This window comes from Pezoporus flaviventris, unplaced genomic scaffold (assembly GCF_033815535.1).
Source record: "Pezoporus flaviventris isolate CSIRO_AGI_PZ_B2104156 unplaced genomic scaffold, CSIRO_AGI_Pfla_v1 ptg000036l, whole genome shotgun sequence".
In the NCBI taxonomy this organism is placed as follows: Eukaryota; Metazoa; Chordata; class Aves; order Psittaciformes; family Psittacidae; genus Pezoporus; species Pezoporus flaviventris.
In genome coordinates this window covers 23,913,046-23,938,626 of record NW_026892584.1, presented here as the reverse complement: position 1 = coordinate 23,938,626, position 25,581 = coordinate 23,913,046, and the positions used below count along the sequence as shown (strand labels likewise).

Sequence of the window (25,581 nt, the reverse complement as noted above, 5' to 3'; positions counted from 1 at the left end):
ATGTATTACATGACCTTTTATTTTTCTTTTAGCCACAAATGGAAGCTGTCAGGTTTCAGAAGAGAGCAGGCCAGGCCTCTTCCGTAGGTTTCACAGGCAAGTCAGTCTAGTCTCCTTCACCTCCCCTGAGAAGCTTAACAGCCTTGCTTTTCTGGATCTAGTCACCAAAATTTCTGAGCTTTATCTATTTTATTTTAGGATGCCCCAATATAGGAAAGGAGGGGGAAGACTTCAGCATATCAGTATCAGTCTCTTAGATGTGGCTTCGCAGAAGAACGTGCTTCAGTCCACCTGCTGAAATATTCAAGGGACCTCAGAAATTAACTGATAAGAGTTGAATACGATGCTGAATGTTCCAGTAACACATCTCTAAAACACCAAAAACAGGTGAAGCTTCAAGGGTACCCCTTAGTACTTGAGCATCTTTCTCTTCTAAAATCATATTACAGAGGGTGAAGGTGATACTCAGTGAAAACACCAAAAATCTTCATATTTATGATTTGTGCAATACTTAAAGGAAATGAAAGTACAGATCTAAAGAATGAAATACATATTGCAAAGATAGAAACCTCTCCAATCTTGAGCAATAGGGCAAATGTTTCATTTCTGTGGAAATGCAAACTTGGACTACCATTAGAAAACAGAAGAATAAAAAAAACAAAGGTAAAAAGGCTAGGAGCAAATGAACAAACATGCCTGACTGCTTTGTTGAGTGGTAAGACAAGAATTGGTGGGAGGAAGAATTGATGAACTGTCACAGTATGACAAATAAGACCTCTGGTGGATGTATTGATTCTGAACAGAGAATGACTCACAGATCTACTTCATTCTTGCTTCATTTACAGACAGTAAAGTACTTGAACAAATCACAGATACTGCCAAACGAGCCAAAGAACAAAAAAATTCTTTTCCAAGCATGACTTTTTTGGGGTCAAATTTATTGATATCTGCTTGTTTTTGCAGGACAGCTCATACAGCAGAGCTCATATTTTGTATCGCTGATTGTGCAGTTGATCTCTCAGGCATGGGCATGTTGCACAGTCAAGACAGACTTGAAGACTGGAAAAAATTACCACATGAAAACCTGAGCATGTTACTACATGTATTTGTCAACTATATACATATGAACAGGAGTTAATTTCTTTGTTTCATCACCTCAAAATAATTTTCAATAAGCAGGAGAGAAAGTTTTATTTTTACTCTAATACTTTTTTCCCCCTTTTTCATCACAGAGGATTTATAGGCACAGAGAAGAAATTTTGAAGAAACAAAATTATGCTTCAAAATTGATTTGGGTTACTAACCCAAGAGAATGATGGGTCATAGGTACCTTCTTTGCTTGGAGTCTTTTGTTTGTTTCTGCTCTTTTTTAACTTTAACCTCATTTGAAGAGTTATTTCTGTCCTGATATTTGGAAAAAGCCTTGAAAATGTGAATAAAGTACATACCAAAGCAATGGTTCTGAGCTGAATTTACAAAGCATAAGTCATATAATGATAGAATGGTTTGCTTTGGAAGGGACCTTAAAGATCATCTAGTTCCAACCCCCCTGCCATGGGCAGGGACACCTCCCACTAGCCCAGGTCGCTCAAAGCTCTGTCCAACCTTGCCTTGGACACTTCCAGGGATATAATTCATCAAGGTTCTTCAATTCTGTGGCCACAGCTGGGCTTTTTAAAAAAAGAAATTAACAAGACCATCTACCATTTCCTGTAGATTGATATCCCACATCCTGTTTTTCCCCTCTATTCTGATGGAACCTTTTTCTTACTCCCAGCTTTCCCTTCAAGGCAGCAACCTCTCTGTACCCACTCTTTTCCACACTGCTAAAGTAGGCAGGGAGTCCAGGAATAATTATTACAGAACCACTAGAATAACTAAAACTGTAATAATAGTTTTAAACTTTAAATCCCCTTGACAAATATTATTTTAAAAATAATTAATATTTGGAAAAACCAAAAGGCATAATGCATTCACATGATTACTATGCTAGTTGGGACCACATAATTTCTTTAGTCAACTCTTCTCCAATTCAGAGCAGCCTTCACTCAACAGGTCTGCTGCTGTTTCCCTGGAAGAGAAAAGGAATAGTTGCAAGGCAAGTCCTGTCCCCTCTGCCTGTCACAAAGCATCCCAACTACAACAGGAACAGCCTGGCTTTTTGTGGCAGCCTGTGAAAGGAGTGGGAAGGCAAGTCTGGTGGCTTTGCTGGCAGGGCTGGCTGCTGCTGCATGCAGGAAGTGTAGTAGGGGTGGCATGCCAGATGCTGCTACCAGACTGGGATGGGATGGGAGTGGAACAGCAAGGATCTGGCTCTGTCAGCTGTTGTACAGGCATAGTGCAACTTACATGGGAATTATATGAATTTATGTAGTCCATTTATAGAAATGCTGATTAAGTTTAGGAAGCAACTACTTTGAACAATCCGCCAAGAGCAAAAACTACTCCTTTTGTCAGCCTTATGAAACTCAATCTGGAACTATTTCACCAGTCTTTCAGATGTCTAATATAGAGATCAGAGAGGGTAAAGTTAGGGCAAAGCTGACCCCAGCTGCCAAACTATTTGAAGAAGGGAACTGTGAGTTAGCTTTGATCCAGCACACATTTGAAATACATACTCAGTTACATCTAGCACCAGATGGGTAACCAGCTAAAAAAGGAGCTGACTGATACGTCTTTTGCAATGTACCAATCTCAGTGTAAATTAAAAACAGCTAAGTATTTTTAAAAAAAAAAAATGCACTTAATAATTATGTAACAGTTTGTGTATAGTAAGAGAACTGAACAATTCGTGTATGGAAATTCCCACTCGACCTTTGCAAGGTGAAAGGTGGGGGCACTACAGGGAGTTACGGCAGCAGAGGACAGGGAGTTCCAAATGCCATTGTGCTGGCTAGGGATTTATGTAACTAGATACGTCTGGAGGAAAGGATTAACTCAGCGTTATGATACAGCCTGAATCAACTCTGCTTAGTTAAACTGCAAGAATTCCTCAGTTTATAAACTACCATTTCTGCAGTACAGTGACTAACTCATCAAGGCAAACACACATCAGGTACAGTTTTGGACAGCATCAGAATGCAAAATACCCCAAAACTGAAGAAAGACAATATTTAATGATTTTAGACTATATGGGAGTTTGTTTCTGTTGTCTGGATTATATAGCAAAACCAACTTCCAGTCTATAATACTTTTAATTGGTAGTCAACTTTCATGTCTAATTTAAAATGCTGCAGTAAGGAGGCAAATTGCTGATACAAGGTGCTGGCTAATACTCAGCGTTACAGTTTTACAGTGTGCAGTGCCTTCAAATCAGATGATCTCACCATTCCCTAGCCCTCAAAAATCTTTGTTCCCACCCTCATGCTACCTTCTCTTTTTGTCAGTAATTGATGCTGCCACATGATGATTTGTACCAGGAAGCAGACCAAGTATAAAACCAACCTGGAAAAAAGGGACTGTAATTACAAACCGACAGTCTCATGTACCAGAGAAACTACCACAGGATGTTCCTGTAAATCTGCCAAGTCAATAATATTCATGATGATAGCAGCTAAGTGCGTGCTGGCTGTGAGGACTGAAGTTGCCTGGGGCTACTGGAAGTTACATATCTAGTTTTCCAGAATGTCAGAATACTTTGGGAATTGAATGAGTAAAAATCACTCCTTCAACTTCTGCTTTTTTAACTTCTCCTCACCCCTCAAGGTACTTGTGCCTTGTCCACACAGCCCAGCCCCTCTCTAAGATGCCTAAGGAATGCTGAAATGGAATTACAAATGCTAGGATGTTTGAGAACAGAAAGGAATATTTTATCATTTCTTCTTGTTTTAATTATATGACTAAGAGTTAGCTAGAATTGGTCTTCAGCAAAACAGTTACAGTTCTTAAAGCTAAATCACAACGTGGAACAGTACTTTCTGTTAAATTTAAGTGAACACCAGAATGCATTTAAATTACCATATTATTGTCACATAATCTTAGGCCTTCTCCTGTGTTTAACAATGCCCTTTATTTTGCTGTTCACTCTAAATCATATAAGGGACACAATCAAAAAAAGCCCTACCAGTTTGCAAATAGTAATACTTACAGTGTGTTATAAATGGAGAACAGTCTCATTTTTTTTACTCTTTCAACCATTGCTGCATATTAACTACACACTGGAACAGAAGAGTATAAAAAAATACCCTGGCTGGGTCCGACAGCTGCAGTAATGAAGACTTGGAAAGAGCACAGACTGACTCCCACCTGGAGACTGAATTTAGCTTTTAGCTAAGTAAAACGAGGCTTGAGCAGCTTTTAACACAGGTCCTTGGAAATCCTGCGCTTTTATTATCTCTCAAGTCGAACAGAAGAGGTCACTAAAGAGTCACAGCGTGCCCCCTTTCAAAATGGGGCAGTCATTGCCCTAGCTGGCAAGTTTGACCGCAGCAGCCTTCACTCTTGGCTTTTTCCATCCTTTGTGCTCTGTCCCCAAACTCTCTGGCGTTTATTTGCCCTCTCCATCCTCTCAGTTCTGCACTATGTTTCCCTATGTACCTTGAAGAGTTTTATTAAAGGTTGCGAATGTCCCAGACCTGCCACTCCACATTTTCCATTCAGCTGCCTCTGGTGTGAGGACAGCAGCCTCCAAAAGAGGACGTTTTGTGGCAGTCAGCCCCCAGAAGGACATACTACAGCATTCAGCAAGGTCAACAGTGGCATATAGGAGATTACTTGGCAGCAACACCAGTAACCAGGGAAGGCAACACATGCAAAGATTCCTGTGGCCTTCCCTCCCTCATCTGGAAGAAAAGTTTAGAGACAGAAGAAAGGATTGCTCTGCTTTGTTGGTTTAGGGTTTTTTTTCCTTTCTGTTTTTAGCAGTCTTGAAAAAAAGAGCAAGAAAACACGAATGCATGCTTCTTGTCAAAAGTATCCAAAATAAGAACAAAGACACAGTCCTTTCCTGACATGTTACAACACAGGAGTTCAGCCATAAAGAAATATAAACCAGATTTGCTAGCATCCAGCAAGATCTTATGTTTAAGCAATGTTTCCAGTTGGAAAAAAGTTAACTCCATAGTTAACACTGTAACTGTGTAGCAAAACTTCTATTATGAAAACAGTTAAAAAGTTATTTCAAGTAACAGAAAGGCTCAATACAGGAAAAAAATCTTTAGCAGCTCATGCATCTAAAAGAGTATTATTTTGGGGCAGTGAAGAAACTCATTTGTTGCTCAGAGTGCAAATACACATTTCCCATGCCAAAAAAGGTACTATCAGCCAGTGAATATCTACAGGTATAAGGCAGGAGTAATGATCACATCCATCCTATCTCAAGTAATGACTTCACACTCTTAAAGACAGAAACCAGGTAACTGGAGCAGCAAAAGATCCACTGGCAGAAACTCCAATAATTAACATATTTTGTGCATGACAAAATGCAGTAATAATTAACAGCAACACAGCTCATAAAACAAATAAACTAGCTAAGAGAATCTTACTCTGGAGGTAAGATAAGGTGAGGCCAAGTTCCTGTTCTGTTGTGCAGGAAGGAAAGGCAGATTTTCCTAAAAAACCTCTTCATCTGTAAATACGTGGGATTCAAGAGAGATTTGACCTGTATCTGTATGGAACAATCTAAACGGAAAGTTGATGTCTCCATACAGTCCTTCTGGAGCTCCTTGGCACCATGGATGCCAGAGTCCTTCCAATATAGCATAAACTAAGGAGGAACTCAAAGGCAGATTATGCTGATACCTCCTAGTAAGATTTCTGGTCAGAAACCAGCAGTAATTATCTGTGAAAACCAGGCTGTCTCTTTGTTCCACTGCATACAGCTTTTACAGAACATTCAGGATCCTGTTCAGAGCCCCACACTGGGAACAGGCATGCACTGAGGAAGGATGTTCATTTCTCCTCCCCCTCTTTGGCAACATAGATCTATCTTTCTAGATCTTAAAACACTGTGCCATCACATGCTGCCTGGGATTCGGCTCAGGTAATCAACACTTCCTCCCTGATCCCATCCAAACAACTTGTAAACTTCATTTTCTATTTTCATAATAAGGAAAGTACCCTCTTCATGAGCCAGTATCTCATGAAACTTCTCTGCCTCTCTCAAACAAGCATTTTTCAGCAAGTTTATCTAACCTCCCTGGCGCAGCTGCTTTTATCTACATATATGAAAGCACATCCTGCTTAAGATCAGTTTTAATGTAGTACTTAGAACAAAAACTTATTTCTTGTAATTTACTAAGAGTAAATTACTTCCTTTGTTATAAAGTTCATTTATAACTTAGTTTGAATTTCAAGAGCATGAAAATTTAAATTCTGGCTTTGGAATGTGAGCAGCTACTTTGTTGCTCCTAATTCAAAGTAAATATTTGATTGACAAAAAAAAAAAATCCTTAAGCCACTTCTTAGTGAAATGCCAATATGGAATACCAAGAATTCTCAAAAACAGGTATTGGTAAAAAAGCAGGATTATTCTTCTACAAATCACCAAGTGAAAAGAACTGAAGCCAGACTGAGCTGCCCTTCTAAGCACAAAACTCCAGTGCATAAGGCAATAGGAAGTGAAGTAAGTTTAAACTTGCACAGGATGTGGTTTGAACTCAGAAAGGTGTTATTTTGAGAACTCTTACCAGCATAATTTTATAAAACTAAATTTTCTATAAGGTAGATTAAGTCTGTTCCCTAAAATCCTTATTACTGTGAAAACACACATAGAGCATATGTCCTACTAACACTTACCAATACCTCAGCTCTAACTATGAGCACTGTATACATGAGGAAATTTAGGTATGATTTTTTTAATGGCTAACGCAGTCAAATATGTAAGAAAAACCATCTTCCCATGGATAATTTTTAATTTATGAACTCTAGATAACTTTGAACTTCATTGTAATGTGCTACAAAATTGCCTGATCAGTTCCTCAAGAGGATAAGTAATAATGAGGCACTCACTGGTTTACAATACAATCAGCATACACAAAACTCTTGATGAATATTTAACCAGCACTTACATTCTCACACTGCATCTTTTTGGCGTTTATGTGGGAAACATTGAGTCCATCAATAACAATATCAAATGGAAGTCGATTTTCCACAAATTTTTGAAAGGCTTCAAATTCCTGAAACAAACAAAGAAACAAACACATACAGGGGAAGACTTAAGTTAATAAAAAGAGACTTCATTCATTTTGTAGTAAAAGAAAAGAAACAAAGCCTAAATCTCTCACTTTCCCTTTGCTGGTTACACCTCACATCTTTGCTTGCATATTTGGTAAACCAACCACATACACAAAAAAATCTTTAAAACCCGTGTTACAGCAGATACTTCCAATATCATTTTAAATTACATTACAACTAAGACCCAAAAGTTTACAGTCATCCAGATTTTCAGAATTATAATCTAAACTGTATGCTTTCATAAAGATATATGCTATAGTTACTGTAACACAACAGCGGCAAAACAAAGCAACTTTACAAACCAGTAGTATGACGCTATTACTCTTAACATTTCCAGGTGTAAAATAAGCATCATACCTAGTTTCTCTGTAAGAATTCTGAGATCTCGGAATGCCATCCAATATTTATATAAACATACATTTAGAAACACAGCATTCCATTTGTGAGAAATACGCAGCTTTAAGGCTAGCAAAACAATGGACTTTCTTACTAGGTCAGAAACATAATGCAGTGATTGAGCAAACCAACAGCATCTATCTAGAACTTCCAGTGGAAGGAAAACCACAATTGCTTAGGCTTGAGACCCCCCCAGGAGGAGTACAGAGTACAAAGTTTTAATAAAATCTTCAGGAATTTTTCCCTTGATTTTTGAGGAAACATTTAGTGTTTTTAGCAGACCCTTGCGTAAGATTTCTACTTCCTGCTTCTGACTGTTTTTAACAGGCATAGGAACCCTAAGCCATCCTGGTGGGCAGTGACCTGATTTCATAAATGACCTTTTTACTAACAAGAAAGACTTACTTATTGGTAACGGAGGTCTCACAGCCCCAGGCTATAAATGAATTTTTATAGGAACTCAAAACAATTGCAATTTCATGCCTTCTGCTCTAAATTCAAGAAGCACTCTTCTAATCCTGTTTTCTCTGATGTAGCCATATGGCAACATGCAAGTCTAAATAAAAAACATCCCCTCAGCATCCAAACAATATATTTTATTCTTTCTCAGAGAAAGGAATGAAAGAAAGAATTTATTTGTCCAGAAAATACATTGCTGTCCAGCAGTAACAAATGATCACTGACTTCAAATTTAGTCAGAATGCTTAAGACAAATTATACCAGGAAAAGGGTTACTTGTATTAAAAGCACAAACCACCAAGTAAGATAAGGATGTCTCACTTAGATGTTAAAATTCCAGGCATAATTTCCAAGTGAACAGAGGCGTACTGGTCAAAAGCACACTGATGAGAACACAGACAACACAGGGCTCAGTCTAGCACCACCAGAATCAACTTCCTTTTATGTTACCTTTCATTTCTTCATGGCTTAAATGTTATTATTGAGGAAGTATAAAAAGCTGGGCAAGAAAATTATCATCTCAAAAAACAAGAAAGCATTGGCACTTGTGAAATGTTTCCTCTTACCCCCCAGCCCCAATCTTAATGTATTTTATATAGATGAATATTCTTATTGCCACCTGATAGAGACACCAAGATACAGAAAGTCACTAGCAAAGGCAGTGGCAGGGAAGCGAAGTATAAACAAATGCAAACCCAAATAACAAGGATTCCTAACTTCAGACTTGTGCCATGCAGTAGACTTCCCCATGGCTCAAAATCAGAATACTGGGTGGCTGTCTGAAACATGGGAAAGATAAAAGGATGGAAAATACACACAGACTGAATGAAGGTAAAATAGGAGAGCTTTGAGACAAAGATGAGTGAAGACAGAAAAGTCAAACGGAAGTAGAACCAGATGAAAAACACACAGTAAACACTCTAATAGAACATTGTTTTCCTAATGTCAACAAATGCCAGTATTATTTGAAGTAACATAGTTACAGTCAAGTAGCCATTTTTATAAAGTATAGTGTACATGTAATCTTGTTTTAAAGGGCTTGGTTCAATACAAAACAAACACTTTGTGGAGAACTTTTAAAGTGGTATTTTATTTCAAGTGACAATAGTGCTAAAGCAGTTCCTGAAGCAGTGAGTTTTCCCTGACGGGCAGAGTGGAGTGCTTTGTTGAGGGAACACTACAGTACGAGTTGGGGGAGCAGCAGAGGAGCTTGGTGGGTCAGCACTCCCTTCTGCCCACTCTGCTTGGCTCCCTCTCTCCCACCAGGGCAGATGGAGCAGGAGCTGCCAAGAGGGTCCTGCTGAGAGGCACCAGGATAGTCTCAGCACCTCTGAGAAGCCAGCTCCTGCTACTCTGGGGTTTACTTTTGGAGCTGGGGAGATGCTGCAGCTTTTTCAGCATTGTAACCTTGGCCACCCCACTTTTCCCTGCCATCTCCTCCTGTTCATGTCTCCTATTCCATTCTCAACAGGTGCCTGTCAGCGTGTTCCTGTCAGCTTCCCAAATCTGCTCAATTGTTTTGCCTCATTACCAGTAAACTGTTCAATACACAGGGAGAGATGGTTTGCTGGTACAGGAGATGCTTATCCACACAGGGAAATGAGGAGTTAACAGCAGAGTAAGTGCAGAAGACAAATAGCCAAGTTCAATTTATGTTGCCAAATACAGAAGACTCCAGTGAAAAGCCTTAGATGGACTAAAAATCCCCAAGGATCGGTTCATTTACTCTTCACTATCCATATTTCCACAGCAACACACAAGAGTGCTCCTTTCCAGAAAAAAACAAAACAAAACAAAGAATGACAGAGAAGTTCCAGGCGCCTCCCCTGAGAGACAATTTTCAAGTGGTCATATTTCCCATCCTCTCTAGATACAGTGAAGGAAAAGGGCAAAGCCTGGGAACAAGCAGCAGGCTACATCACCCAGATGCAGCAGAAAAGGTTATTCAAACACACACTATAAGAGTGTATTTTACCTGCTGAGGCAGAGTTAATTTATCCCATAGCAGCCCTCACAGTGCTGTGCTTTGTATTGGTAGCTAGAAAGGTGGTAGCTGCCTTTCCAACATTCCCACCTCACCAGCAGGCTGGGGGTGGGCAAGATCTTGGAGAGGACGTAGCCAGGACAGCTGACCCAGACTGACCAAAGGGATATTCCATACCATACGACATCTGCTGAGCTATGAAAGCTAAGAGAAAGGGGGTAGGGGGCATTCATTATTACGATGTTTGTCTTCCAGAACAACCACTACACATACTAAACCCCTGCTTCCTGGGAAGTGGCCAGACATCACCTGCTGATGGGAAGTAGAGAATAAATCTTCTGTATTCCTTTGCTTCCGCACACAAGCCTTTACTTTTGCTTCATTAAACTGCCTTTATCTTGACAAGTTTTTCAACTTCTTTTTCTCTCCCTCCCTTCCCCACCCCAGTCCCCTGTCCTGCTGAAGAGGGGACTGAGAGAGGCTTGGAGGGCAACTGGCATCCAGCCAGGGTCAACCCACCACAAAGAGAGAAAGTAAACAATGTGAAGGATGCTTATCATTCAAAGATCAGGATTTGTCTGGATTTTATGCAGATCCTACAGCCACAGTAATAAAGAGCTGATTCACCCACAATTCTCTAAAGATATTTCCTAAATAACTGTAAGATGTTTATAAGCAGTAAATGAAGTAGAGCACTGATGCAGCTAGGGTACAGCTGATCAAGAGAAACCAGACACAGTAATTGTAAACGCAGTACAACAGTGACATGAAGGTTGTCCTTCTTTAGGCAAAAAGAAGTGATTCATACAGGCTTCCCCTTCCAAATGGACAATGCAACACATCATTTACATACACCCCTGCATATCTACAGGGAAATGTCCTGTGAAACACAACAAGGGGCTCTTCTGATGAATCCCTACAACACGCCAACAAGTAGTAAAACATTTCTGCCTAACACTGCAAACCTTACACTGATTTCTAGCCTGATCTGACTGGGTACATGTCACAAAGTTTCCAAGGAAAAGTCCATTCTCCCAGCCTTGGAAATGCTACTCAAATTTGCTTCAACACAGCTCACAGCTGAAGGGCCAAACCATAAAAAACACATGCATCATTGCTTATTGACGCGATCCTCTTAATGCTCATGAGCCACAGGAAAGTGTTGCAATGCATCCCGGCTGTTACCTCAGGAACATGCCTCTTTGCAGCAGGAATATGTGCAGGGTGCTCATGGGAGGCTCCGGCGATGTCTGGTTTCATACCATGTACAGAAGAAAAGGGAATTTAAAAAAATACCACCTGATTTCATTCATTGCCTAGCTGGGAAAATAGGGGAATGCCAACTACGCAACCGTTAGAAATGATTCACCACACCTTCTGCTAAGAAAACTTCTGGCAAATCAATTTGGAACTAAGAGTGAACCATAACAAACCTATGATGGAATTTATCTTGATGTGAAGAATTAAAGACATTTAAACCAACCTTTTGTTTAACCACTAGCACGCAGGTGGCTCAAGTTCACTCACATCTCAGCAAAAGCCCAACAGTCTCACATTTCTTTGCTATTCCACACCAGCTGGATGACTCATGCCATTTCACCATTATTTTATACTGGTGCATACTGGTGCTGCCACAGAAAGAGGTGTTTCTATCTTCTCCTTTCTCTCAGCCATTCATTACTAGCCTTGTTCCCTTCTCTACCTACACATACATATTTGTTGGCATATGGATAAAGATTGAAATGGGTGAACTGAGCCAATATAACAGTCTCTAGCCTGCAACAGTTCTGTTCAGGTCAAAGCACAGAGGTCTGTCCTGGCAAGAAAATCCAGCCAGGACATGGAATAAGAATAAGCCTCGTGAGACTATGGGGATGACCTTTTAGCATAGCCAGGGCACCCTATGGGAACTGACTGGATTGTGAAACTACAACATTTTATGAGATTTAGCTCTCAACTGGGGGTACTGCAGCAAAACAAGAGATAGAGGTTGGTTTTAAAAAGCAGAAGTATAGGAATTATCGTTTGAGAAGGAAAGAAAGAAGGGGAGAGGGAGAATGCGGGGGTTGGAATGTATCAAAGCTGTCAGAGACCATGGGAAGGAGAAACTACAGCTGGCAATTAAGAGTGACCATGAGAAGGAGGAACTACAGCAGGCAATTAAGAGTGACCTGTCCCTGACTGGTACTTGGAAGATGCTGGAACTGGCAAGGAACAAGGACGTCAGAACTGGAAAGAGGATGTCGATAAGAAAATCAGATAGACCTTTCACCTGATGTAACTGCAAGGCAAACACAGATGTGCTTTGCTAATTGCTTGGAAGCATATAAATATCGTGTAATCTTTTCAATAAACGATCCAGCTTGCACTCTACCTCTGGGTCCGTGCCTCAATCCTCACAGGAGAGGGAGAGGGAGAGGGGAAAGAAAATTGGCTTTGCCATTTTAAAAAATTCATTGAAAAATTCAAAAAAGTGTGACCTCAGACTCCAAAAGTTTGGCTTAGAGCCAGTAATATTGGCTGTGTGACAGCAGTAGTAATAAATCTGAAAATAGGACTTTTCTGTAAGAGTATTAATAGTATATTTCTGTAATACCTTTATAAATGGAAATGTGTTTTTCTTCCAATACCAGTGCACACACACATGCTACAAGCCTCGAAAGCACAACAAAAATGAGGAGTGGAATTCATTATTAGTATTCACAGATTTACTATGTTAAATATGGTTAATAAACATTACAATGAAGACAAAACAAAGAAAACATAGCTAAACAAGCATGTACTTTGATAAGAGCAATGAGAGTAATTCAAATGAATATTCTGAAATAATTTTAATGTCTGTTACGGACGTAAGGGTATTACACGTTTCAGATCACAGAAAAAATCAGGTCACTTGAGCGCTTTTCTCCTCAAGCCTGAATATGAAATATGTTGGCAGCTAGAAATAAAAATCATGGTATTGCTCAAATTCTTCAAGAATCCAAAACATCTACTGATCTACATGCCAAAACCCAAAGCAATATAACACACAAAGAAGATACATGAGGAAATCCATAGAGGACTTTCAAATACAACAAATGCTATTATGTTCATGACAACACATGGTATTTGAAAAAGAAAAAAAAAAGGGGGGGGACGGGACACCATAATAAAACTTATTAAAATCACTGCAGAAGAGGCTGTTTGTCACTTTTTCTAAACAATAATGTTTATGCTCACTCATCAGGAATGGTGGACAAACTGAAGTCAAACTAAGTGCAAAACTACAGTATTCAACATACATTGTTTCCAGAAGCATTCACAATAGTTTAAGCTTTGTACAACAGAAAAAGCAGTGTCTCCCCTGTCCATATTAAATAACAATATATTCAAGTGCAAGGAAAGAGCAAATTCGAATTAACAGATTATACTGCTCTTAAGTACTGTCTACCCTTATCAAACAGGGTGTTTTTCAATACCGTAAGAGCAGCTTTTAGAGAAGTGAAAACATTCACTTTTTAACAGCTGTATAAAACACAAAGTGAGGGGGGTTGCTTTGTTTTCAGCACTTGGTTGGTATCAGAAGAAAAACAGGAATGAGCATTAGAGTGTGAGAAATAAAATTCAGCTGTCAAACTGAAATCCAGCCAATTTCTTTTTTTTTCCAGGCACCTTGTTGGAGTACTTTTAAATCTGTTTATTGTTATGCCTGAAGGGTTTGAATATTTCCCTCAGTTTCAAAGCCTGGAAATCCCCTTCGAACCCTTATATGCAGGAAGGCTTTTCTCAGTATTGTGTATGGTAACACTATGTACTCTGGATTGCATACTGTTTGTTTGCCCTTTGTTACATGCTTTTAGAGCTAACAAATACTCCAGGAGTCACAAACTCCTGTAGCTGCAGCCTTCAGTGACACTGTCACAAACAGGAAGGTATTCACAGGCACACTGACATGGCTGAGATGTGCTCTGTGTGGCCTGCAGACAGGCTGCCACAGGACTTGTTCTTGCCTGCCTACATCAGATGGCAGAGGGTCAGCCACAAGGCCAGTGCAAAACCTGGCCTCCAACAACTTGACTTTGAGCAACCTTATCTAGTGTGAGGCATCCCTGCTCATGGCAGGGGGGTTGGAACTAGATCATCTTTAAGGTCCCTTCAACCCAAACCATTCTATGATTCTATTCTGAAAACCTTTTGTTTCAGGGCAAGCAACCTAACAGGATGCTAAATCGGGAAAAGATTGACTTGAATGCTTAAACACAATGTAACAGGCATTACAGAAAGACAGTGGAATAATATAAAACCAATGCATGATAAACTTCATAGAAAGGACACCATTTGAAGTTAAGTTAGCCAGACTAGCACTTAATTACAGACAGTCCATAATATCCATGTGGAAAAATGCAATCAAGCAGTCAGATACACCTCCATGCTGCTTACTCTGCTATGCTGGTACAAATATTTGAAGCGAACCTGAACAAGGAACTGATCTACCTCAAAAAACATGCACAAGAACACAAAACATTGTACTGCCATCTAGGTTTGTACCCTGCTTTCCATGGGGCTGTGCTCACTTGTTTCCTGCCACACTTGCAGGGGCAAGAGGAGGCAGGAGTGAAGAGCTGGCAGGGTGGTAAGGCTAGTTAAACTAGTTTCAAAATCACACTGCTACCAAATGCATATGCTAATATTTGCTATCTCAAGCAACTATGCTGGCGAGCCGAATAGCACCACATGTTGTACCCTATTTTAATTTCTAGAAACAATCCAGAAAAATAAACCCATGCACCCAGTAGAGTACACTGAAATATGGTTGAACTGATCACTAAAAATTGCACAAGCCCTCTGGAATAATATGATTTGTCAGAGTTTAATGTGCACAGCTTTTGCAGAAGAGTATCTAAAAATTCTTTCCTTGTGTCAATGAAAAAGCAGGTAAAATAGAACCAGATGGCATTAATTAGATTTTAAAAAGCACCAACCCTGACACAAGACTCCATTAACAAGCTACTAAAACACTGAACTAAATACAGTATTAAAAAAGGACAGAGAAGAAAAAACCAATTGGTCATGCTAAAAAATTAGCAGCATGTTTCAAAGTTCTGTACTAATTCCCGTATTTATGAAGTATTTTACAGATATTTAGGAAAGGAGATGGCACAGAAGCCAAGCCAATCTTGAACAGCAAATTAAATTTAGCATCAGAAAGATGAAAAAATGCATGATATAGGAAAAAAGTGCACTTATTTTTACAGATTTCTGAAGAAACTTAAAAACTTGAATGATCTCACAGTGTAATAAAAACACCTGCTGAAATTGCTTGTTCTAAAACAAATCCAATCAAATCCTAAGAGATAAAGCATTGGTTAGATAACGTAAAAATGGTTATAAACTTGTTAAGTTATTCTAATTATCATATAGTATAATGAAGCTTTATATTAGACAATTCCACATAGGCCTCTGCAGCATCAGAAGAATCTGTCTTTGACCACAGCTAGAGAGCAGCTCCCCAGCTTAGAAGGACCTTTGGTAACAGACCAAAGATGGTCCTTTACCAAATGGTAAAGGACCATTCAGTAATGCTCAAGTTCCACAAGGTAACACTTCAAAGTGTCTTAAATCAACATTTGCTCACACTAATTTTACTTTAGAAGTATTATCACATAACTTAGCAATATTTGGAGACACTGAACACTTAACCAAAGGATGGTGGTGTATGAAGTCTGCATTATGTAAACATGTCTCAAGACTCTCCTTAGTGGAATGCATGAGCTGCAAGTACGGGACTGGGTGTGCAAGAGGTTCTTGATAAATTAATTTCAAAAATCAGCTATTCAGATAACTCAGATTAGTTTAATTCTTTAGTTAAAAGTTACTCTTCTGACTTCAACGTTATGGCCCTGTCTGCCCCTGTGATCAGCTAATGAACAGGAAAAAAGAAATACTTCATCAATGTATGCCACTCTTAAACCTTCACAAAATTCTTCAGGTTTTTCTAGTTCTCTCAATTTCTTTTTACATTCTAGTTAATGTAAGGAAGATACAGATCTGATTAAAAAAACCCTGCATCAGCAATCCATGTTTGTATTTTCCTTAGCAAGATCTTCAGGTGATATACAGTGGAAACAAGCTAAGGTTAGCAACTGCACTTTAACCAAGCAACTGGTGTTCAAAAACAAGACTAGAACCAGATTTTTCTTATTTGCTTGCACTAACTGGAATATGAAGAATTCATCACATTAGAAGAATTTCCAAATACAGATTTGACAAAGTAGTAGTTTAAAAAGACTGTGGAGGACAATGAAACAGGTTTAGACAGTGGATTGGAAGAAAACATTCTTGTGTTGCATGGTGGCCTAATTTTGATGGCAAGTGACCTGAACGAAATCCCAACTCATTCTTTTCTGTATGAACTGAGAAAAGGAGGACTGTGGACCACCCCAGCAGATCTGACCCATCCCCAAGAAAGATTCTCTAACACTGAGGTAACTGAGGGAAACAAATATGCACTGAATTTATAATGTTTTCATCTAGATCTATTTCTTGCTGTTAAGGAAGCAGCTAAGTCTTTTATCCAAAGCCAAATGACTGTGCTTCTGTTTGCTTCCAGTATTGGGAGCCTCTGGGGTAAGGGAACACACAAGAGAAACCTTAGAAAAATTACAACTGCCTTTGTCTCTCACCAAGCATTTCCCATTTGGTCTCCTCTCTTCCCCGCCTTTTCCTTCCTCAGAGTTTCTTCTACACTAGTAGATCATATCACAAGAAAAGTGTAATATCCACCCTGAACTGAATGGAGGCAAGAGGACAGAAAGTAAGTAGGATGAAAGTTGCAGCTTGGCCTGCAGTGCTCTCAGACTCAGCACTCTGCTACTGCAATCGTCTCAACACCAGCCATAACCCATTACCTGTCTTTATTCTGTGCTTACTAGACCTACAAGACTGAATACTGGATCAAACTTTGAGGCTAGTGTTCTCTCTTGCCCTCAAACTAACTTCAGTTGTAGGCAAACTAAAACTGAAATGAACCCACAGCTCACCCTGATCCTCACTCAGACCAGCTCCCCTCTATCCTTGTGGATATTACAAGATGCAGCAGCAAACCTAAAGGCTCTAAAGGCAATGCAGGATTCTGCCCTACCAAATACCAAACCTCTCCTGACTAAGTCCAGTGGCCCACACAGAGAACTGGGAGGGGAGGTGGAAAAGCAGCAGCTGTTCAACACTATCTGCAAATGTTGTCTCATCTTCACAGATTTCCCTAGACTCCTATGACTGCACATCTTCATGATCCAGGACCCTTCAGGCTTGATATCAATGCACTGAATTGCAATTGCAATACTAACCCTACCCTTATCTCCTTACCTACAAGCTAATGACCATAACTAAAAATCAGCAACAAGGCAGCAATACACTTGGTCATCACTCTTCTATTCTGCAAAACCTGAGGAACTAATGTGTTCCTGCCCAAAATGGCTCAAATCCCAGTGCAAGGGGCTTTGCAGCATCCAGCAACATGCCAAATTTCTGCACTCCTACTGAAGAGGAAAAACACTTATCCAAGGAATCTGATCCCTTTATTGCAGTGTGGCACACACGTGGGAGGTAAGGGGGCACATGAATCCACAGAACAAATTCCACCTCGCCTTCCGCTTCCTTCCATGCTTCCTCCCCTCAGAAAGTTGTTTCCTGGCAGTGATCAGGAGGAGCTAACATATGTGGGAATAGAGGGAGAGGAGGCAAATGGCATACATAGCCTGGGCTGTGGCACACTGCACACAGTATCAGCTGTTTGCTGGGAAGGTGTTTTCAGGCCCTACCTTCTCAGGAGACTTCCCAGGCCTAACTGAATTAATTAGCCTTCCTTTTCTCCCTGAGCAAAGCAGCTATGACATCCAGGTGCAAGACTGACAGCAATCATCACCCAGGCATCTCACGGTAGCTCACCTTGGAACCTGTTCAAGTGCAGGCAATTTAGCAGACTGACCACAAGTTGAGTCAACAAGGCAGGCAGAAGAATAGTAAGTTCACACTAGAAGTTGGGAGTGAAGGCTCTGCCAGATGAAGTTAGGGCAGACTGTGTCAGACATGGTCTTAAGAGTTCATAGTACATAGGGGTTTTGAAAGTAATAAACTAATCCATTCTGAACAGGACTGATATATACTACACAGGGCTTTGGGGCAAATCATGGAGCTGGGAAATATGCACATGTGGAAGGAGAACCAAAGCATTACAGAAAAGGCATCAATCTAAAAGTAAGAGAGCTTCTTTCAAGGCTCCTTGGAAATAGCACGACCTCATTCAGTTGCAAAGTAACACTGACATGAATGGGTCACTTTCTTTTCCCCCTCCAGTCTCTTATATTCTAGAAGAATATGTAAAATTCCCTTATACAGTTAGTTCAGATCTAATGTGGGGAATTTACATGCCCACAAACCCATCTCTTCCTGCTTTCTTGACAGCACATACACATCCTCCAAGTTTCCTTCCCCCTGCGCAGCAGTCCTTTCAGGTTTATCATGGGTATGAGGTAGTCATAACAGGAATGAAATTACTGTGGGTATTTGACAGAAACACCTGGGAGCAGCTGTGACATGAAAGTCATCACAGTAAAAGTTGATTCTGTCTCTCAGTATACCAGTTATATCATCTCAGGCTCAGTGGCATAGCTCCCAATTAAATGCAGTCAGAGTAAACAGGCATCTAACTGAAAATATCATATAGACACTGGTAGAAAAGGCAACAGTCTTAAAATTGTTCTCTTTCTACAGCAGCCTGCAAGGTGGCAGCTCACTGTATTAGAACATTGTATGACATTCTAACAGGCCCTTCAGTAGCTGTGCATAAAGATCTGAATTTTTAATGGATAACATGTATTTCCTTATAATTCAGGCAAGCCATCTTTCCAATGTATTTGTAGATTGTGTTCACTACCATTCCGATGTACAAATCTAAGTTGTTTGATTTTCCTTCCTAAAACTAATTAGGAAAAAAAGATTAGGTTGTGGGTTTTTTTTTAAATCACAGCACAACAGACCCAACAAACCTAATCTTTCTTCTTGATTTCCTACTGATTGCATTTATTCTTAAGTGAGAGAAATAAAATCAAATAAACCCCAAATCAAAAAGATTCCAATGCATTAAATATTCCATTTTAAACATTGGAATAAAATTTTTACAGCTCAAACAACTCAAACTGTTTCCCCGAGTAATAATTTCATTGCAAGGAACACAGGCGCGCTAAATAAAACTAGTTAGAAGAAAAGAAGGAATAGAAAGCTAAAATCTTTTCTATTTGAATTGCGGCTACTACAGAAAAGTAAGTCACTGGAAAATGGAACCCCCCCCTCTCTGATGCACTTGCTTACATCCTATTTTCAGCCTTTTCACCTAGTTTCCCCTCTGGAAAACCCTGGCTACAGGAGAAGTCACGCTGTCTGGCATACCTAAAATGGGCAGCATATCTTCATCACCACACATCTGCTTTCACAGCACAAAGGCAACTAAAAAGTCCCAAATTTATTTCTGGAAACCTCTGACATATCACAACACTGTTTTGCCTCTACCCACATATCCATGCACGAAATTCACTTGAGGGAGCAGACTTTAAGCTGTACAGCTGAGTTCACCTCCATTCAGCTGCTGGGTGACTGCCTGCTGATACAGAACTAGCAAGTGGGTGGCCCCAGAGTGGTAAATGACAAGATTTCAGCTATCACATGGACTAACAAAATCTACTGACAACAAAACTTAAGAGTGTATTGAGTCTTTGTTTTATTAGATTGCATTCATTTGATCTATCAGGTCCTCAAACAGGGGGAACATAATTTCCACTACTGTGTAGCAGGACGTGAATATCCTGATAGCCAGAGCTCCCTTTCTAAATCTCCTGCCTTCAACAGGTATTGCTAATCTAACCCTGTGTACCTGACAGATTTGAAACTTTCAAGACAGCGGTGTCCACAGGAACAGAAATGAAACTTCGCAGACTAAGACAGTTAACTGGTTAAGGAAGTAAAAGTTTTGTTGTTGGTCCTTTCTTTAATAAACCAACTGTAATTTTCACAAAGGCATTTAGAGAACAGATATTGTTGCACAGTGTGCAATAAAACACATCCTTTTGTTTATTTTTTAGTATTATAGAACACCAGTACCCATTAAATGCTTAAAATTATTGCTGTATTTTCAAGGATAATTTTACTCCCTTGTACAGTTCACAGCTAGATCAGCTAAAAGTCCTGAACTGAGAAGAAAACCTGTGTGGAAATTAGATTTCTGAACAATAGGCTACATGTACAAGCACCCCACACTGTTTCAAGTTTTTTCTGTAACTGTTATACAATGTCTGTGCCTGCAGAAAGCCTGAAGAATCAAACCTGGTGTCTTCTTCTATATTTCCAGAAGCCATGAAGAACTGAGGTGCCAGCTGCAGCAAAATGACATCAATACTCAAAGAGGTAAAGCAAAACCACGCTGAGATGTGGCGTGTGCTCCATCTAGCGGAGCTCAGCTTCATTCCATATGGCTGGGGCTGAATCACTAATCCCCAAGCAAAAAGAGTAAGAAATAGAACTGCAGTATATTATAGTGTCTGAGAATTATGCCCTCTCATATGTTTACAATGACCTTTGAAAAGCTTCATACTCCTGATGTATACTGTAATTATAAATATGAAATTGTGTATTTAAAATTATGGGGTAGTTGGTTTGTTGGTGGCTGTGAAAGTTGACTGAAGTGATGATTTGTTCATTACTGTTTCTGGCAAACAGCTTCCCAATTGAAAAATCAAATATTCAGCACATGAACTCAAGCTTCAGGTATGATACTGAACTTCAGAAACAGTAGGACTCCTACTTTTTTGCAAACTCCAAGTACTAGATGTTTAATTTTTTGTTCTTGTTACTGGGGTTTATTCTGTATTTAAAATTTAGCTTTTGAAGGGTTAAAAGATTTCTATACCTTTTAAGTTTTTTTTAATGTAAAAGAAAAAATTACATTTTAATTGTTTCAGTATCCATTAACAGCTGACTGAAAATGTAAGAGCGAAGACAATATGAATGAAATCAAGATTTAGACCCATTTTATAAACATAACTGAAAAAAATACATGGATACTTCAGTATGTGATGGCTTATTAATGTTTAAAGCAAAAAAAACCCCACCAGATCTGTGGTTTCAGAGTACTTGAACATTAATTGTATATAGCGCCCTAGCCAATGAACCTGACAGTGTGCAAACACCTACCTGTGGGCTTGTCTTTCTGAAAGTGTCAGTTCCATGTATCACATCCCTTATTATTTTTTCTCTGAGATTATTATACTCCTCTTCAGTGAGACTGCTGTCCTCCAACTGACGGTTGCAAACCGGGCACTGTCCACTGTAATAGTAGCGAAACAAATAAAAGGATAAAGACTTTTAAAGAAGAAATACCTTAAATTTTACTAATTTACTGAGTGTCTGTGTATGAGGGTAATTCTTTACAAGAACTCCAAACAGTACAATCATCAGAAAATTACTGTACTCTTTCTTGCATGCATCCAAAACCTACTAAAGTCACTAGAAATCTTTTTATGTGATTTAGTTGGATAAGTCTAATGACGAAGGGACATATACACATATACATAGGCTTCATGGGTACACTTCTTGACTTGCACCTCTGACTGCGAGTTAAACCTAGACATTTTTCCAAGCTTAATTCTTTAATAACTACATGAAAAGAAATGGCCAGATAGGATATTGACATACAGTAAGGAAACTCATAGTCAGTCATGTCTGTTCTTAAGCACTTCTGCCAAGAATATTACACGTGAGATCCAGCCTGCATCTTCATCACCAGACTGGACAGTCCAGCCACAGTACCAACAATATAAACAGAATCTAATAGCTTCTCCAACAGGCAGTAAAACAACATTTAGTCTGAATGGGTCTTTGGCATTTCCTGGCTGATGAACAATGACTTTTTTACCACTTGCTCTCACTTAAAGCTTCTCTTATATGCAGGATATGTCATTGATGTTTCATGTTTTTCCTGTCGATCATGCTCTGTTCAGAAGCCTATATTCACCCAGTGGGCCATAGTCTGAATTGAAGGAGTAACCATTTTTTCTCTAAATCCATCCAAATATCGTATTTTCACAAGCACAATTTTAAAGCTCAAATCCTACTATTCAGTTCTAAGTTTTAAAACAGAACAAATTATTCTCCCCTGGCTAGCTCCAGAGAGATAGCCTAGAGATGCTGATGCTAAGTCATTGTAATTTTCTAAACCCATGGCAATCAGAAATGTTATATTCTCCCAACAATTGATGTCTAGTATACATTAATGCACACACCATAAGACAAGACTGCAATAATTGCAATGTTGAAGAGCACTTACTGAATCAAAAACTGTTACACATGGAATCCCAACAATGAACGGTCACTGCTACAGTTGGTGAAGCCACTGTGGCCACTGCAGACTTAGCCTACACATTAATATAAGCAATGAGACTTATATGTCTCATTGTTTATATTATGAGGCTGATCATATAGATGTAAAGTTACCATTAAATACATCTAATTGCATTAAGGAACTCCACGGTTTAGCAACAGAGAAGAAAGGCCTAACAAACTGCTCTAAGACTATTTCAAAATTATTAAGCCTAAATTTCAGGGCCTGTCTGATAGTTAATTTGGGTTCTTTTGCAACTACCTCTTTCAGATTACTTAAAAAAAATAAACCATCCCATACCCCAACAAATCATCCCCCCCCACCCGCCAACCACCCACCAACTACCAAAGCTCCTGAAGAAAGTTTCTTCTTGTGAATTCTCCATGTGGATTCACAAAGGGAGCAGAGGTGAAACAGGCACAAGAAACACTCAGCATCTTGCAAGACTGGATCCTTTGTCTAGCTGCTGCTTTTCCACAACTGTAGCTTTAAAATTACTTGCAGTTTTTGTAACTTCTCATGGATCATTTTATGACTGCACGCCAAGAAATTCCCCTACAGGCAGCTTTTGCCTCTGTAGGATAAATAGCTGTCCTTATAGCTAATTGACCATTTAACTACTTTTTTGAGGGTCTACTTTTCTGAGATAGATTTGAAGTATCACGACACCTACATATCAAGCATAGTCTGACACGCTACAGTAATTTGAATGCAGATTCAAAAAACCTGAGTTGCAGCTTTCAATAGCTGACCTTGGAAATGTAAAACTTTTGTAAGTCTTAAAGAAAAATGGTCAGCAAACATCAAGGTTTGTCTGCAGGGGGTTCAAGCTTCTGACTGTCACAGGTCAAAGAAACTAGGAGCTCAGTGATAGAAGAAGATGATGCCCTTAATATGAGCATCTTAGCTATAACTGCCAGCATTTATACAAAATCGGAATAACCTATGAATAAGCCTATTAAATTGTCAAACTCAGTTTAAGAAAAAACAGTTCTTCTGTTTTTTTTTAACTCAAGACTCATGTTTTAAGACATCAGTTATGCTGGATGCAGAGACAAGTCTAGTAATAATCACATGAGTTTCAGAGATACCTTAAGGGCTTCAACCTTTATGATTAGGACCAAAATAAACCTCAACAAAACCAACAAACTTTTTTTTTTTCTTTCTTAAATCCTAAGGATCTTTTCTGTCAGCAGCCATTTAACTTAAACACAACAAAATTCTGATACTCTTTTTCTTTTCTGGAAACTATTTTGATTTTATTCAAATACTTATCCAAGTAGACTACCTAAAACTTGTTTATTTCAAAACAAAAAGTGTTCATACACTTACCACAAAATAACTACCACACTGCACCTTGTCACCACTTTGTTCACAGATTCTTAATCCATGACAAAATACAAGGTGATCTAAGTTAGTTTAACTCTCAAAGTCTAGCAGAGTTTACAGACAGTAAGATTATTTCTTAACCAAGATAATCAGCTTTAGAGTTTTAAATGTCTAAAGGCTGAAAAAGGTTGTCTAAAATGTGGTGACTTACTGTAATACAGTATAGCAACCCACACTCTACATAATAATAATAATCCATTTTACAGTAACCCCTACTCTTAGTTATGCTGTTCAAAAGCAGCAGACTGCATTTGCTTTTACTTCAGAGTATGCAATGCAGTATATTTTTATAAACAACCATAAAAAAAATCATAATCCATTGGAGACGTTCTTATAATTAATACATTTATAGTCGCCCAATTGCCACAAAACCACAGAACTAGGTTTCAAACAGAACAAACATTTAAAATAGGAATATACTGTCATTAACAAAACTGCTGTAATAGAAATGAATATCCAAGTTAGCCCTGTGAAAACCTAAAATCATTCTGTCTTCACTGAAAATCAGGTGGAAAGGGAGAACCCTTCCATTAACTGCAGTGTGTGAACAGTATCAGTTTTCAAGACATCCATTTACACATCAACACTGCCCTGTTGAATATTGTGTAAAACAACGGATATTAAAAAGCCAACCAAAAAAAATTCCTAAACAGTAAACAAATAAGCCACCCAGAAAAATGGCAGCTCTTATTTTTATCTGTGTTTTTCCGTCTTATCTCTGCTTAGCATAACTCGTTTCCAAATGTCCATGTTGGGTCTTGTTTAATGCACAAGAATGAGCTGGAAACTGGAGTTTGGGAATCCTATGTACACACAAAGTTCATATTCTCAAGGATTAAAATATTTTTTTATATAATGAAAGATACTTTTTATACAATGAAAGATACTTTTTATACTTACAAGAAAACAGTTCAAGATAGAATAATCAAGACAATATCTCACTTTTAAATTAATGTTGTGTTTACCTTTCTTTAATGTTGGTTAGATGTCCTTTCCAGTTCCTTTCTGGTATACTAACATATACAGAGGGAAAGATAAATAAAATAATTAGATTCTTATTTAACAATATCTGAATTACAGATAAAGAATAATTCTATTTTGGTCAACATTTAGAAATAAAAGACCAATCAATCATCTACTCTGTAAAGAAATCATACAAAGATTCATATATAATTGAGCAACGGCTGAAAATATTCTATAAAGAACCAACATTTAACAACATGCAGAGAAAAAACACCAATCTCACCAGCTTATGGTGTTCTCAAGTTTGTCTAATTTTCTAACTTCAGCTTGCAGGACTGTTTTGCCACTATATACAGGCAATATATAGCTTTTCAATGCACTCATTGCCCACGCAGTCTCCTTGTCAAGGCCTTCTTATTATACTGAGTTTTCTGTGCATGTAGCACACACCTACAGGTAAGTTCTTCTCTATTCATCTCGATTGAGGCCTACTCTGTCTGCTCACTAGCTATTCCTAGGAATGAAAATAGCTAGGAGACAGCAGTATAAACCATTCTAATAATGGCAGTGCATTCCACAGGCATATTTCCCATCCAGGAAAACTAACTTGTAAAATGGCTCTGTAGCTCACATAAACCAAAGCCAAGAGTTAAAAAAATACATAGCATAACTAGTTGTCATTTGTGGAGTCTGACCACCACTACTTACGAAAAGAAACTGCATGGTCTGCTAAATATCGTGCTAAAACAAAGCACCTCCTATAAAGATTATTCCTCTTCTATTATTCTATACAAAGTTAATATTTAAA

At 38.8% G+C, this 25,581-nt stretch overlaps 1 protein-coding gene across 2 annotated transcripts in view; it reads right to left on the bottom strand.

Moving 5' to 3' along the window:
- Positions 1 to 25,581, bottom strand: part of PRORP (protein only RNase P catalytic subunit) — a 45,761-nt gene that overhangs the window by 17,676 nt on the left and 2,504 nt on the right. Inside the window, exons 3-5 of one of the 2 annotated variants that reach the window (XM_061463518.1) lie at positions 24,776 to 24,823; positions 21,236 to 21,368; positions 7,008 to 7,115 (exon numbers count right to left, since the gene is read on the bottom strand). In XM_061463518.1, the coding sequence (XP_061319502.1) occupies positions 7,008 to 7,115; positions 21,236 to 21,368; positions 24,776 to 24,823 (289 nt within the window). The remainder of the gene's footprint in view (positions 1 to 7,007; positions 7,116 to 21,235; positions 21,369 to 24,775; positions 24,824 to 25,581) is intronic. The other variant, XM_061463519.1, reaches the window with a different exon arrangement.